Consider the following 16,815-nt stretch of genomic DNA (forward strand, 5'->3'; position numbering starts at 1 on the left):
TTACGAGCAAAATATCACAAGTCAGTTGAAAAGCCGCTTGGTGCGGTTTGGCTGAACCCCGACCATTTTTCCACGATATAATTGAGTAGTTATTCCGAAATAATTTAGCAAATTGTCATGGGTATTCATGTAGGGATGACATCATTTTATAGAGTCTATTTTGTCACCTAGAGGCATTACCTACCTGGATTCCTGGTTGGCTACGGCTTCGATACACCTATGCCTGGCGTATTGTAGAGCTCCATGATCGCCGGTCTTGGGCGACGTTCCTCCAATTTCCACGAACGTTCAGGGTCCCCAGGTCCGATTCCACCGCGTGCAGCCAGCGTGTTCGTGTCTTTCCACGAAGTCGCCGGCCCCTATCTGGTTCTCTATTGAATATTGTTTTCGCTATTCTTTCTTCCGACATTCGCACTAAGTGACCAGCCCACTGAAGTCTGCCGTATTTTATATGATTCATAATATGTTCTTCTTTGTATACTTAATATAGCTCATGATTAATGCGTCTGCACCACACACCATTTTCTAGTTTCCCTCCGAGTATTGTACGCAGCACTTTTCGCTCGAAAACCCCGAAAGCTCTCCGGTCCGCCTCTTTTAACGTCCATGCTTTATGTCCATAAAGGGCCACTGGTAGAATCATAGTTTTGTATAGAGCAAATGTCGTTTCCGTCTGCATGTTGTGGGACCTAAGCTGGTTACCTAAGCACTTGTCACAAGCGTTCCAAGGTGAACAAATTCTTCAACAACTTCAAATACACCCCATCAAGCACTACCTCAGCACCAACACCACTATGTCTTCCCCTATCTCTACCTGCCACCATGTATTTTGTCTTGGTAGGAGAAAGCTACTGATAGAATTTCTTATTGGATGTAGAAAACGAGCTTTTCGTTCATTTCCAATTCTTGCAGTTACTACTAGAATAGTCAAATTGTAGGTGTAGCATAGAAATGGAAACGGTATGGAAGTCCATTTCCAATTCTAGCGATTGTTAGAACTTGAGAAATATAGAGAAAGATACAAAGTATTTCCATTGTAATTACTCTCTCCTCTTATTCTGGAACAGGAGGAAAACGAAATGTCAAACCCAAGCCAGATGTCATAAAAGTACAGGAATGGAAGCACTTTGAAGCCCACAGAAGCCGCCATTACCGTACACCAGCGGTTCCAAACCTTTTTCTTGAGAGGTACCCCTTCGAAATGTTCAGGCTACCGAGCCTTTTGGGGATGTGGGGACATCGATAAGACAGTAACGGCCATATCCTCTTGAAAGGAGGCTTCCGAGCCCTCTTGAAATGAGGCTTCCGAGCCCTCTTAAAAGGAGGCTTCCGAGCCCTCTTGAAAGGAGGCTTCCGAGCCCTATTGAAAGGAGGCTTCCGAGCATTCTTGAAAGGAGGCTTTCGAGCCCTCTTGAAAGGAGGCTTCCGAGCCCTCTTGAAAGGAGGCTTCCGAGCCCTCTTAAAAGGAGGCTTCCGAGCCCTCTTAAAAGGAGGCTTCCGAGCCCTCTTAAAAGGAGGCTTCCGAGCCCTCTTAAAAGGAGGCTTCCGAGCCCTCTTGAAAAGGAGGCTTCCGAGCCCTCTTGAAAAGGAGGCTTCCGAGCCCTCTTGAAAAGGAGGCTTCCGAGCCCTCTTGAAAAGGAGGCTTCCGAGCCCTCTTAAAAGGAGGCTTCCGAGCTCTCTTAAAAGGAGGCTTCCGAGTCTCTTGAAAGGAGGCTTCCGAGCCTCTTGAAAGGAGGCTTCAGAGCCTCTTGAAAGGAGGCTTCGAGCCTCTTGAAAGGAGGCTTCGAGCCTCTTGAAAGGAGGCTCCAGTAGCCTCTTGAAAGGAGGCTCCAGTAGCCTCTTGAAAGGAGACTTTCAGGCCTCTTGAAAGGTGGCTTCTGAGCCTCTTGAAAGGAGGCTTCCGAGCCTCTTGAAAGGAGGCTTCCGAGTCTCTTGAAAAGAGGGTCCCGAGCCTCTTCAAAGGAGGCTTCCGAGTCTCTTGAAGGAAGCTTCCGAGCCTCGTGGAAGGATGCTTCCAGGTCTCTTGAAAGGAAGCATCCGAACCTCTTGAAAGGAGGCTTCCGAGCCTCTTGAAAGGAGGCTTCCGAGCCTCTTGAAAGGAGGCTTCCGAGGCTCTTGAAAGGAGGCTTCCGAGCCTCTTGAAAGGAGGCTTCCGAGCCTCTTGAAAGGAGGCTTCCGAGCCTCTTGAAAGGAGGCTTCCGAGCCTCATCATCATCATCATCATCATCATCATCATCATCATCATCATCATCATCATCATCATCATCATCATCATCATCATCATCATCATCATCATCATCATCATCATCATCATCATCATCATCATCATCATCATCATCATCATCATCATCATCATCATCATCATCATCATCATCATCATCATCATCATCATCATCATCATCATCATCATCATCATCATCATCATCATCATCATCATCATCATCATCATCATCATCATCATCATCATCATCATCATCATCATCATCATCATCATCATCATCATCATCATCATCATCATCATCATCATCATCATCATCATTTCCGAGCCTCTTGAAAGGAGGCTTCCGAGCCTCTTGAAAGGAGGCTTCCGAGCCTCTTGAAAGGAGGCTTCCGAGCCTCATCATCATCATCATCATCATCATCATCATCATCATCATCATCATCATCATCATCATCATCATCATCATCATCATCATCATCATCATCATCATCATCATCATCATCATCATCATCATCATCATCATCATCATCATCATCATCATCATCATCATCATCATCATCATCATCATCATCATCATCATCATCATCATCATCATCATCATCATCATCATCATCATCATCATCATCATCATCATCATCATCATCATCATCATCATCATCATCATCATCATCATCATCATCATCATCATCATCATCATCATCATCATCATCATCATCATCATCATCATCATCATCATCATCATCATCATCATCATCATCATCATCATCATCATCATCATCATCATCATCATCATCATCATCATCATCATCATCATCATCATCATCATCATCATCATCATCATCATCATCATCATCATCATCATCATCATCATCATCATCATCATCATCATCATCATCATCATCATCATCATCATCATCATCATCATCATCATCATCATCATCATCATCATCATCATCATCATCATCATCATCATCATCATCATCATCATCATCATCATCATCATCATCATCATCATCATCATCATCATCATCATCATCATCATCATCATCATCATCATCATCATCATCATCATCATCATCATCATCATCATCATCATCATCATCATCATCATCATCATCATCATCATCATCATCATCATCATCATCATCATCATCATCATCATCATCATCATCATCATCATCATCATCATCATCATCATCATCATCATCATCATCATCATCATCATCATCATCATCATCATCATCATCATCATCATCATCATCATCATCATCATCATCATCATCATCATCATCATCATCATCATCATCATCATCATCATCATCATCATCATCATCATCAGGAGTTCATCGATCGATTGATACCAAAATCTACCAAATTAGTTGAAAGATGGCTGAATATCCCATACTTCCTGACCGTAATCATACGTCAAAAGAATGAAGAAAGAATAAATGGAAAATATTGAAAAGAGTAGAGAAGTGTATCAAAGATACGACCGCAAACTGAAAGTATAATTCCGTATAGTGCGATAGTGGATTATTAACATTTTATGCATGTTCACGTTAAGCCATCCGTTAAAGCCGAAATGTAGGCAATTTACTGTTCAAATGCAATTTCAACATTGGCTGGCGAAATTGAATTTTTCAATAGTTAAATGCATTGAATCAATTGTTTACAATAGTTCTATAGAATCTTAGAGAGTGTACTGATCGATTCATTCCAAAATATCCGAAATCCGTTGAAAAACGTCTGAGTTATTGGCTCGTACTTCCTTTGAAACTTTGCAATGACCCTCCTATCTTACCGAAGGACGTAATTCTACGTCAAAAGACGGAAACATAGTTTAGATTAGCATCATTTACTATGCACATCGTATTTGTTAGTAAAGAACAACACATATACACAGATCACAGTAAACCAATTCAATAGTCCTATTGGGGTTAGAAAACCATTCTCACTGTAAGGTTAGGTGGGACAAAATGGGTCACGGGGTAAGAAGGGCCAGGGCCGTTTTTGAGCATCGTGTACATTCTAATGTGGAGATTATGACTTTGTAGGAGGAACAGTTTGGTTCTACTTTATTGTCACTCGATCGCCTTATCTCGACCAACCGTATGGTTTAAAAAAAAAATGATACGAACAAAAATAGAAATAAAATAGAATTACTTTTACTTTCACTTTTTGGGGAATAATACGTTCTGAGGAATTAGTAAATATATTCTGGGAAAAAGATTCAAATGGTACGGATACGAATCTATTTTAGATATCCCTAATTCGTTATTGTTGTCGTTGCTAGTTCATCGCATCGTGAGTCCATTGTGTTCATTTGTCCGTATGGTGTTATCCAATGATCGTTGCTTTGTCCGGTTGCCATTTATCGAGGATCGTTGGAGGAATGCCTCCGAGAAGAACAGTTTTGTCAGTCGTCATCAGGCAGCCGTGTCGGTTAGGCGCGTCTCCCAAAACGCCACCATACGACGAACTGCGCTTCCGGCGACTGACAAGGGTTTTTGTGGAGGGGCTGGGAATCGAACCCATGACCATTCGCTTATAAGGCGAACGTGTAGCCAACTCACCGAACAGTTCTGTTGTTGAGATTTCGGTAAAATTTTACCGAATTCGGCGATTTATTTTAAGTGTGTAAATGCCAATAACAACAATTCTGAAAGAATTGTAATATTTCTGAGTATATATATTGTTTTTAATCAATTATGCCAAACGACCATTATGCCAAACGACTATTATGCCAAATTAGTTTATGCCAAACGGCGTACCCCTGTTTGACCCATCCTACCCCGTCATTTTTTGATTGACAGAAAAATAGACTTCCTCTTTAATGACTCAAAATGAAATAAAAAGTGGTGTTTTTGTTATTTCATACCTCAGGTTTATAGATTATGAACGATTTTTATAGATCCACGTTTAAAAGTTAAATTAAAATGTTTTTGTTTTGAGACATTGAGGGTTCGCCTTAGGCGACCCATCTTGCCCCATCCTACCCTACATGCTTTAGAGTTTCTTTAACCTTAGACCAATGATGATGCCGGCCACATCCTTACAACATATTTGAGATTATGAGAGGATTATCAGCGCGACACTTATTGCTACAAGATACCGAAGGGCGAAACACGCTATTGCCACCGTCAAAAAAAGCATTTCTCCGTTTTCGATTTTTTTTATTTGAAAAAAACAGTGATTTTGCAATAATTCCGAAATGCAATGTCCGATCAGGTCAATTTTCAATAAAAAAAATGGGAACGAATTCCCCGTCGAATGTAACTTGTTGTGAGGAAATGCTGAATTCCAAAAAGTGTGTCTCCAAAAATTTGCAGAAATACGACCGAAATATTTATGAAGAAACAAAACAAATGAGAAATCTCATTGAATCATTGTTTTTAATTTCTGTAAGCGAATAATATTTCATGCAAGACATACATATCTTACCAAGTGAATAAAAGCATAAACCGAGATAAATTTGACAAATAACGTTACGTGACCTACCGTGTGAACGCATTACTCACAGCATTAACTATTTTCGACACCACCAAACGCCGATTACCAAGACCAAATCGCTCCAGATACGGTAAGAAACGTGAGCGCGAATCGTCCACCCACGTGTCGAAATTCAGCCGTTCCCATCCAAATACAAGCAACAGACGAAAATCCGCTGACTCGCGGTTACTCGTATGCCTGCTTTGCAAATAACCAAAAAAGGTGAGTATTGTGATCACAGTTGAGCTGAAGTTATGACGTCTCCGAGTTCCATTATTTTTTGTCTTACGATTCTAATCAGCAAGGGGCACATATACAATTGGGCCCGTTGAAACTGATAAAAGCCTCGAATCTTATCTATTAACTATAAATGACCAATCAATCGCTGGGACGTGCTTTAGTCGACTTTGAAGTGAACCTTGGGCTTGGTGGAATTGCTGCTCTGTTAATCGAACAAAATGTGCGACGAAGAGATTGCCGCGTTGGTCATCGACAATGGATCCGGAATGTGCAAGGCCGGATTCGCCGGTGACGATGCACCGCGTGCCGTGTTCCCCTCGATCGTGGGCCGTGCCCGGCACCAGGGTGTGATGGTCGGTATGGGCCAGAAGGACTCCTACGTGGGCGATGAGGCCCAGAGCAAGCGCGGTATCTTGACCCTGAAGTACCCGATCGAGCACGGAATCGTTTCGAACTGGGACGACATGGAGAAAATCTGGCACCACACGTTCTACAACGAGCTGCGTGTGGCCCCAGAGGAACATCCGGTCCTGTTGACGGAGGCACCACTGAACCCCAAGGCTAACCGCGAGAAGATGACTCAGATCATGTTCGAGACCTTCAACACGCCAGCGATGTATGTTGCCATCCAGGCTGTGCTGAGCTTGTATGCTTCTGGTCGTACGACTGGTAAGGCTTTTGAAAAAAATAAGGTTTATGTTTGAGTTTGATGTGATTGATTTTTTTCTGTAGGTATTGTGCTCGACTCTGGAGATGGTGTCTCCCACACTGTGCCGATCTACGAAGGTTATGCCCTGCCACACGCCATCCTGCGTTTGGATCTGGCTGGTCGTGATCTGACCGATTACTTGATGACCATCTTGACCGAACGTGGCTACACTTTTACGACCACCGCCGAGCGCGAAATCGTTCGTGACATCAAGGAAAAGCTGTGCTACGTCGCCCTAGACTTTGAACAGGAGATGGCAACTGCTGCTACCTCGTCCAGCTTGGAGAAGTCCTATGAACTGCCGGACGGACAGGTTATCACCATTGGTAACGAACGGTTCCGCTGTCCGGAAACTCTATTCCAGCCATCCTTCATCGGAATGGAAACCGTTGGCGTTCATGAAACGGTGTTCAACTCGATTAAGAAGTGTGATGTCGACATCCGTAAGGATTTATTCGCCAATACCGTCCTGTCCGGTGGATCTACCATGTTCGCCGGAATCGCTGATCGTATGCAGCGCGAACTGTCAACGCTCGCTCCGCCTTCGATCAAGGTCAAGATCGTCGCCCCGCCAGAACGCAAATACTCCGTCTGGATCGGCGGATCGATCCTGGCATCACTCTCCACCTTCCAGCAAATGTGGATCTCAAAGCAGGAATATGACGAATCCGGACCCGGAATCGTTCACCGCAAGTGCTTCTAAGTATCATCCTCTGTTATACAACTGATAAAAAAAATTCGATAATAAAACTGTATAGACTGAATCACGCCATATAAGGAAAGCCTTGAACACCACTCCAGTGTCCGATTCTAATCAATCTAAAGCAATTCAGATGGTTTCGTTTATCCCCGCGCGTACATCAGATAACGACTCGAAATAGAAATAGGTAAACAACGAGTAAGTCTGCTGATGTCTCGAGCACCTTGGGGAAAATTTCGACCGTTTTTCCAATATTCTCGTACGCGCGTCGGGAAATATGCCGATTTTCTCTCTCCCATCCGTATTTGGGATGAGGTCGGGGGCGCTGGCGCCGCCGCCAAAACGAGAAAATCGCGCACGCCCGGCAGCGTCGTTGTCGTCGTCCAGTGGGCACCGCGACGCCAACGGCCAACGTGGTGGGTATAAATATTGGATTATTATAAATCCAATTAGCCAGTAGTGTACCGGAGATCTGTCGAGTTGTGTCCTCGCAAGAACAAGAACATTGAATCCAGCCCAGTCGGGAAGAAAGCCTCGTGTTTGTCGAAAGTTTGAACTGCTAAAGGTGAGCACCATATATGGGCATCGTGTGGCCGCGATTCGTTTGGGTGGAAAAAAGTGATTCACGTGATTCGTTTTGGGTCAATTGATTATTGCGAAGTGCGATTACGCTGATTGTCTTTGGTAGGGTAGCGGTAGTTGTTTATCAGCGACGACGATGATTCCAAGATTCGTGCGCAATTGCCAATGGCTATCTGTTGGTGCTATCGCTGCTGGTTGGATGATTGTAAACTTCAATGAGATAACTATGGGTTTATAGAAAAGATATTTTAGTTACTAGATAAAGATTGTCGCTTCGGTTCCCTTTGTTCTGCTGTCCGAAACATGTGTGGTACATACCTGTCAAATCGTATGGATTTTTCTTCTTTGACATTTAGCTCCCCTATCCTCGCCAGCAAAAGATGTTCCGGACAGCGACGACAGCGACAATATTTATCTAGTAACTAAAATATCTTTTGTTTATAGCAGTGTCGACGTCGAGCAGAGCATGTGTTTCCGACTTGTGAACGACGTTGAAGTGGTTCCAATTTGAACACCGTGACGATCCATATATCTTCCATTGAGAAAATCGTATTGAAAAATGTACTACATTTTATACTTGAGAAGTAATAAAAAATGCACGAAAACTCGAGTATCATTTGATGTGGGTGTAAATAACGGTACGAAGGAAAAGTCTTGTGCACTACCGCCAACAGTTTCGGGTGCTTTAAATATTAAATATGGACTATTGAAGCAGTCAATTAACCAGGGGGCAAAGCCTATTTCAAGCTCTATCTGGAATAAGAGCGAATGTCGCAAGAGAGGATTCTCTTCGCCGACTTCCCCTCTTTTTAATAAAAGTGACAAGCAGAGGATTTCTTTGTGGTTTATCATCTCAGCATGATAGAAAACAATGCGAACTTGCAGTCTGAGGTGAAATCTCTGCTTGTCACTTTTATTTAAAAAAGGGAAAGTCGACGAAGAGAATTCTCTCTTGCGACATTCGCCCTTTTACCAGATAGAGCTTGATTTGATCACTATTGAATTTGATTACGTTTCACCGTTGCGTTTGAAAGTTATGAAGAAAATGATGCATCGAACCATATCAAGCTCTATCTGGTAAAAGGGCGAATGTCGCAAGATAGAATTCTCTTCGTCGACTCCCCTCATTTGAATAAAAGTGTCAAGCAGAGGATTTCTTTACAGTTTATCACCTCAGAATGCAAGTTCGCATTGTTTTATCGTTCTGGGGTGATAAACCACAAAGAAATCAGCTGCTTGTCACTTTTATTTAAAAGAGGGGAAGTTGACGAAGAGAATCCTCTCTTGCGACATTCGCCCTTATTCCAGATAGAGCTTGATATAAGCTAACTGCGATAAAGGCAGCATCAGCGTTATTAAGTTTGGTGACTTCTCACTTAATACCGAGAAAATAATAAAAAAAAAGCTTTTTGACATGGTAGCCTTCGAAAGTAATCAACCGAACGTCAGAATAAGAATCAATCTGTATTGATAAACAGTAGGGTTTTTTTTTGCAACACTGTGTTTTCTTCTTCGTTTGAACAAAGACTACAGCATCGGAACGATTCTGACCAATGTGATACAGTGATGGAAATAAGTATAAATACAGACTCGGTTTCCATACAAATTGGCCCTGTTGGGAGTTTAATATCTCGATTCTTAGCCATTCGATTGGGTTAATTTTTTGCCAGCAGGCTAAAATGACTTGAATTATTATACAATTAATGCTGCATTTACGCATATATTCTGCTTATACGCGTTTCTGTTGGAAATACAGTTCTGTTGTATGGAGCCTCATATAAAAGTGGTGTCTTTATAATTATTTCCACATTCGGAGGTCAAAATCAATAAATTCACTCAAAGATCGATAGTTCAAGTTGAAAACAGGTGCCTTGTAAAATTTCAGACAAATCAAATCGCTACGAATCGAGATTTCGATCCTCAAACATGATGAAAATATATGAAAAGTATTCTTGTCTTTATACTTATTTCCGACGGTATAGTAGTACATTAATTCGTTCAGCAGAACTAATCACTTGTTTGAAAAGTTGATAAAAAGAGTCAAAGCCGATTAAAATTATGACAACATAAAATCATGTAGATCTCTCTCTCTCCAATCTCAACATAATGATTGACCACTTCATCTAAGATGGCAATAATACAATTTTCCATTTCCTTTCCTGCATTTTCTCACCACGCAGTTAACCCACCACAACCAGCAGAATGTGTGACGACGATGTTGCCGCCCTGGTCGTTGACAACGGTTCCGGTATGTGCAAGGCCGGATTCGCCGGTGACGATGCGCCGCGTGCCGTGTTCCCCTCGATTGTCGGTCGCCCCCGGCACCAGGGTGTGATGGTCGGTATGGGCCAGAAGGACTCCTACGTCGGCGACGAAGCCCAGAGCAAACGTGGTATCCTGACCCTGAAGTACCCGATCGAGCACGGCATCATCACCAACTGGGACGACATGGAGAAGATCTGGCATCACACGTTCTACAATGAACTGCGTGTGGCCCCCGAGGAGCACCCCGTTCTGTTGACGGAAGCGCCACTGAATCCGAAGGCTAACCGCGAAAAAATGACTCAGATCATGTTCGAGACCTTCAACTCGCCAGCCATGTACGTCGCCATCCAGGCCGTGCTGTCCCTATACGCCTCTGGTCGTACCACCGGTATTGTGCTGGACTCCGGAGATGGTGTTTCCCACACTGTCCCAATCTACGAAGGCTACGCTTTGCCTCACGCCATCCTGCGTCTGGATCTGGCTGGTCGCGATCTCACCGATTACCTGATGAAAATCCTGACCGAGCGCGGCTACTCCTTCACCACCACTGCCGAACGTGAAATCGTTCGTGACATCAAGGAAAAACTGTGCTACGTCGCTCTGGACTTTGAACAGGAAATGGCCACCGCTGCCGCTTCCACTGCACTGGAAAAATCCTATGAACTCCCTGACGGACAAGTCATCACCATCGGCAACGAGCGTTTCCGGTGCCCAGAATCTCTCTTCCAGCCATCCTTCCTGGGTATGGAATCGTGCGGCATCCACGAAACCGTCTACAATTCTATCATGAAATGCGACGTCGATATCCGTAAGGATCTGTACGCCAACATCGTGATGTCCGGCGGTACCACCATGTACCCCGGTATTGCCGATCGCATGCAGAAGGAAATCACCGCCCTCGCCCCGTCCACCATCAAGATCAAAATCATCGCCCCACCAGAGCGTAAATACTCCGTCTGGATCGGTGGATCGATCCTGGCCTCCCTATCGACCTTCCAGCAGATGTGGATCTCAAAGCAGGAATACGACGAATCCGGCCCCGGAATCGTGCACCGCAAGTGCTTCTAAGCTGCGCTTCCACCTGGACAATGCCACAAACAGTTTTAATTGTACTACCGATAGCTTTAATGGTGCAAAATATTTGCGAAAAATTACTCTTCTGTTCGAACGTATCGAATTGTCTCAAGACTGCCTTATACTTTCATCGTGCTTTAGAATTTACGTTTTACCAAATTTAAGAGTAAGTTACCTTCCCAGAGTCCGAGATTCGTGCCTAATTAGTTGCGCATCCTTCTATTTCATTTTAATTATCATATAGAATTGTATCACCCTTCGTTCTACATCATCCTATTTATTGACATTCAAAAATACTTATTTATTTTACGAAACGAGGAATAAATTTGTTGATCTTTTTAAACTGGAGCGTGTTTCCTTTCTAATATTCCTTATATCCGAAATCAAAGCCAGAGCACAATCAATCTTGCGATTAATCTGTTAAATGCCAGGGAGATATAACAATGCGCTAAACGAATTGACAGTCGGGCTACAAATAAAGTGTCAAGTTTTCGCTTCATTATCGCGTGTTCAAATTAAACAGACCAACTGGCCTCAGCAAAAAAAAACGACAACTTTTCGACACTGCGCAGACGAATTGCGATTAGCAGCCAACTCGATAAACTTGATAGAATAAATGCAATAGACTTGATAGTTAAAAAAAGGAATTGAAATAAATGTGAAATGCTTTTTTTGTCTCACATTAGTTATGATAGGAACAGCTCAACTTGTCCGTTTTTTACAGTGACAATGATCACATCGGACACGTTGACCAAAGATCATTTCCATTCACATACATTCTTGATTTTTAAATATTAGGGCTGTCGGGATATGAAATTTTTTGTTTTTTATCGGTGCAAAGGTAAAAAATGAGGTTACGACTGATGCAATATAAACTGCAGTCTGTAAAATCATGTCGTTTTTCATCGAAGAAAGTACCACGTCAACCGTACCCATTACTCAATTGAATTGTATTCGGACACGGCCGTGGGCGGTCAATATTCTTCTTCTTCAATAACCCTACATTCCATCTGGAACTTGGCCTGCTTTTCAACTTAGTATGCTATTAGCATTTCTTTAATTACCTAGTTAGTTGTTTATTAAAAGCTTTTCTATGCCCGCCATTGCATGAGTATGTAATATGTATCTTGGGTGGCAAGTACAAATGGAAGCACTATGGCCAGGGAGTCGAGAATGTTTCCAACCCGAAAACATCCTAGACCGGACCGAGAATCATAGGGGCATAACCTTATTAATAGATTTCTCTTCGTCGTTTTTTTCTTTCTGAATTAAAAGTTACAACAATGATTGTTGCTTCGGGTGCAAGCTGCAACTATCTTTTTTTTTAATTCTTTATTGGGTGTTTTTTTTAAATTTTAGATTAAGTTCAACACCGAGCTGCAACTATCCTTTATCGCCCCGAATCATTAAATCGAACGTTGAACTGTTGAAATTCGTTTCATTGTTGATATGAAACCATCGATGAAGAGAAATCGATCAATGCAGTTACGCCCCTATCCTATGCGCGAGAATTATATTCTTCGTCATACTTTAAACATGTTATCTCTACAAGCTTAGGTAGTATCGTTTCACAGATAAAAGCTAATAAAATTTCAATCATCAAATTAAACCCTCCTCGCTTAGCTTCTATATTTGATCGTTCGTTTGAGAAACTGTATATGTGACATTTTTGGCGAAAATGAGATTTTTATATATTCTGAATCCTTGTCTAAAAATACGTCATTTTTTTTTTTGTTTGGAAGTGTATAGCAGTTTTTTCGCTACAATTACGCTCTAAAACACTTTTTCACGCTGGATTGATCTCGGGCAGATATTCAGTCATTTTTCTACGAGAACCTTCTTCAATTGGATTAAATTCTGTATCGCGTGTTCTACAACTTTCTATACTCAACAGATTTTCAATGGGGTTGAGGTTAAGCAGGATGCGGAAGCGTTGATTCAGCATTATACAGTATCCACACTTTGACGAGATTGGAAACATGTTTTGGACAAAGTAAAAACTGGATCTATTACCCAATTTACCGACGCTTGCTTTCAAGTTGTGCTTCAAAATGTCCAAATAAATTAAACGATCCATAGAACTATTGATAAACCTTAGGTTTCTAATACACTTTGCACCTAAAGTCATTGGCGTAACTAGCCCCGATGCCTATGGGAGGCTATAGCCCGTTCATCTATTTTCTCTATTTTGAGCTTCTTTGGTGTCACAGGTTTTAAGGGGGAGGGAGTCTAAGATTTTGTGACAGTAGATGTACTAGGTATACAAAAAAGCATGACAGAAGGGGGAGATGGTTCTAGAAATTCCAAAAAGTAGTGGACGTCATATTTGAATCACCCCTTTTGAAAATTTTTCCAACATTTTACCACCTCATTAGGTTATCTTAGTGGTAATGCGATAAATACGGTCCAACCACCTAAGGTAATTTCGGATCAATCATATTCATCCATATTCTCTTTTCTCAAGCACGTGCTTTCTGTTGTAGCCCACACAACGTCTCAAATTGATAGCGTATGGCTATTGCGTCTTAGGGTGTCGAGAATGTTTCCCACCCGAAAAAAACCTAGACAGGAACGAGAATCGAACTCGTCATCTCCGGATTGACAATCCTACGCCTTTGCTCGCAAAGCTAACTGGAGACTGAACATTTTGAAGTGCACTCCTTAAAATGTTCGAAAAACTTCTTTTGGAAATGAAGAAGAATTTCTGGTGAAGATTCGAAAGAACTTGTCGAAGAAATTCATTAGAATGTTTAAAAAAAATATGAAAATATGAACATTTTTTTCCACCGAAAATTATATATATTTCCCACGGGACTGTTTTGAATTTTCAGACAGAATTCACATGATTTTTTTTTGTTTTAAGGAAAAAATTCCGGAGTTTACACTGGAGATTAGACTGGCCCAACTTAGTATGGGGAGAAAAAAATGTTGTCGAATTCCACGGGACACCCCTTGTTGCATAAGCTGGCGCATTTGATTTTAAGTTTGTATGGGGATTTCAGCCAAAATATATAGGAAAATACACCTCTATCACTCATCCGATCTGTAAATTGGTTCTGATCGCTCGATTGAGCTCAGAATTGCAAAAAGGGCAGTTGGTGTGTTGCAGAACAAATTCACAGAACGTTGTACGATGATTAAATGAATTTTTATTTAGCTTTCGGCTGATGTATTAGGAGCTGAATTGTGTATTTTTGGATTTATTGATCGAAACGTATCAGCCAAAAACTATATAAAAGTTCATTTAATCATCATGCAATGTTCTGTGAAATTGTTCTGTAGCATAACAACTATCGTTTTTGCAATTCTGAGCCCAATCGAGCTATCAAAACCAATTTCTAGATCGAATGAGTGACGGAGGTGTAATCTCCTATATATTTTGGCCAAGGATGTTATCGATCATTTAGTAATTCGCGTTCGATCATTTAGTAGTTTGTCAATAACTCATTCCAAAAGCTGAATTTCGAAATGTGTTGTATGGTGGACTTCTAGTGCGAAGGTTTTTCTACAATTCTGCCTAATGGTTCGTTGTTTGAATACCACTAGTAATGGAGTTATAGCTATAGTTTCAGTAACTTAGACTAAATGATTACAAATTTACAATCATTTAGTTTAAGCTACTGCAACTAGCGCTATATCGTCGTTATTAGTTGAATTCTAGCAACAAACCATTAGCCTGTAAACTTCGCACTAGAAGTCCACCATACATTTCGAAATTCAGCTTTGGAATGAGTTATTCAACCTACTAAATGATCGAACGCGAATTACTAAATGATCGATAACATCCTGAGCTGAATTCAACAAACTTTGCTTATGCAACAAGCGATTGAGCTGAAATTTTGAGAGATTGATTTTCTCACCCAAAGACACAATCCTGGGGGGTGCCCCGTGGAATTCGACAACTTTTTGTTTCCTGGGCCAGTCTACTGGAGATGTTCTGTTTTTTTATTAACAATTTGTAGCAAAATTTCCAAGCAAAATTTTTCAGAGGGAATTGTTCAAAAATCATTCTGAATGCCAGCACTTTATCAGGATTGTATGAAGTAATGTCAAATTTCTTTACTAGATTTTTCCTGAATATCCACAAGAAATTCTTTTGAAGTTTTTTTCTTAGATTATTGTAAAAACATGAACATTTTTCAAAAATGTAGCTGCAGTACGCTGTTGCAAAAGTGTCGGCGGCGTGATGCCAAAAACCACCTTCGGCGGAATTTTTTTAAAATATTTTTCCATTTTTCGCTTCCAAATTTTTTTTGTGGAAATTGAGACTGAATCACAGCCTGTTTTTTCGTTTATTTTTTTTATGAAAAAAGGATCTAAGACTAAGATGGTCAAATAACGCAGATATGCATTGGCGTTGCAACCGACGCTGCGTAACCGTTTTTTCTCGATGCACACCTACGTCTTTTCAATGCTAAGTTGAAAAGACGCTACGTGGGCATCGGCCTCAAGATGCGCTTTGCGTTTAATAATTAAATCATTAAATTTTAATGATTTGTATTTTTTACACAGCTATTGTTGTTCACCATAAGTTTTTCGTGTAAAAAAACCAAGTGGTTCGAAAGCAAAACTCTCCCTACCCCCATGTGACTTATCGTGGTCATTTTCCAAAACCATCCCCCCCCCACCTCCCCCCATATATGGCCACGTGGTTTCTGGACGGCTCCTAAGTGAAGTCGCGCTCGGCTTTGTCCCGCACACTCAAAATACAATATGTGACGAATCGCTGTCAGGTTCCAACCGGTAGGCAAAGGATATTTTTGCAAATTTCATAAATATTGTATCATCTCTATTGAAAAATAAATATAAAACAAATAATGCAACAATCCTCCAGGGATTGCGACGGGAATGATGAGAATCCTTAAGTGATTGCGATTTGATTTTAGTGATTCCGACGGGAATCTCCAGAGATATCGAGGGGAACTCTCCAAGTATACCGAAAGGAATGCTCCAGGGATTCTGACGGAAATGTTCTAGGGAGTCCATAGGGAATATTTCAGGGATTCCAAATTCTCCTGGGATGTCGATGGGAATCTTTAAGGGATTCCAATGAGAATCTTCTAGGGATCCTCCAACCTCCAGGTATTCCGACGGGAATATTCCAGGAATTTGAACGGGAATGTTTCGGGGATTCCGACGGGAATGTTCCAAAGATTTTGTTCCGAGTAATCTTTCGAGGGATCCCGAAGCAAGTTGTCGAGGGATTCCGAAGTAAAACGTCGAGGGGCTCCGAACTAAATCCTCGAGGAATTCAGAAGCAAACCGTCGATGTGTTCCGTAGTGAATCGTCGAATGACACCGAAGCAATTCGTTGAGGGATTCCAAAGCAAATAACTGACGGATTTCAAGACAAAACATTGAGAGATTCCGAAATAAATCTTTAAGGGATTCCGAAGCAAATCTTAGAAGGGCTCTGAAACAAATCGTCAAAAAGTTCCGAAGCATCTTCGAACGATGATTCTGAAAGTAATTTTTGAAGATTCCAATGTAATTACTCTCGGATTCTGATTAGAATCATTCTCGGATACTGATGGG

At 41.5% G+C, this 16,815-nt stretch overlaps 2 protein-coding genes across 2 annotated transcripts; both read left to right on the top strand.

Annotated features, from left to right (window-relative positions):
- Window positions 1–6,097: 6,097 nt before the first annotated feature.
- On the top strand, window positions 6,098–7,454 carry LOC134220688 (actin, cytoplasmic-like). Its single transcript, XM_062699794.1, has 2 exons — window positions 6,098–6,619; window positions 6,683–7,454. Exons 1-2 carry the CDS (start codon window positions 6,169–6,171, stop codon window positions 7,360–7,362), a joined length of 1,131 nt encoding a protein of 376 aa, XP_062555778.1. The 5' UTR covers window positions 6,098–6,168; the 3' UTR covers window positions 7,363–7,454.
- A 314-nt stretch (window positions 7,455–7,768) lies between these two features.
- On the top strand, window positions 7,769–11,628 carry LOC134220679 (actin-87E). Its single transcript, XM_062699788.1, has 2 exons — window positions 7,769–7,924; window positions 10,122–11,628. The coding sequence occupies exon 2, from the start codon at window positions 10,144–10,146 to the stop codon at window positions 11,272–11,274; it is 1,131 nt and encodes a 376-aa protein (XP_062555772.1). The 5' UTR covers window positions 7,769–7,924; window positions 10,122–10,143; the 3' UTR covers window positions 11,275–11,628.
- Window positions 11,629–16,815: the final 5,187 nt, after the last annotated feature.

This window comes from Armigeres subalbatus, chromosome 1 (genome assembly GCF_024139115.2).
Source record: "Armigeres subalbatus isolate Guangzhou_Male chromosome 1, GZ_Asu_2, whole genome shotgun sequence".
Taxonomy (NCBI): domain Eukaryota; kingdom Metazoa; phylum Arthropoda; class Insecta; order Diptera; family Culicidae; genus Armigeres; species Armigeres subalbatus.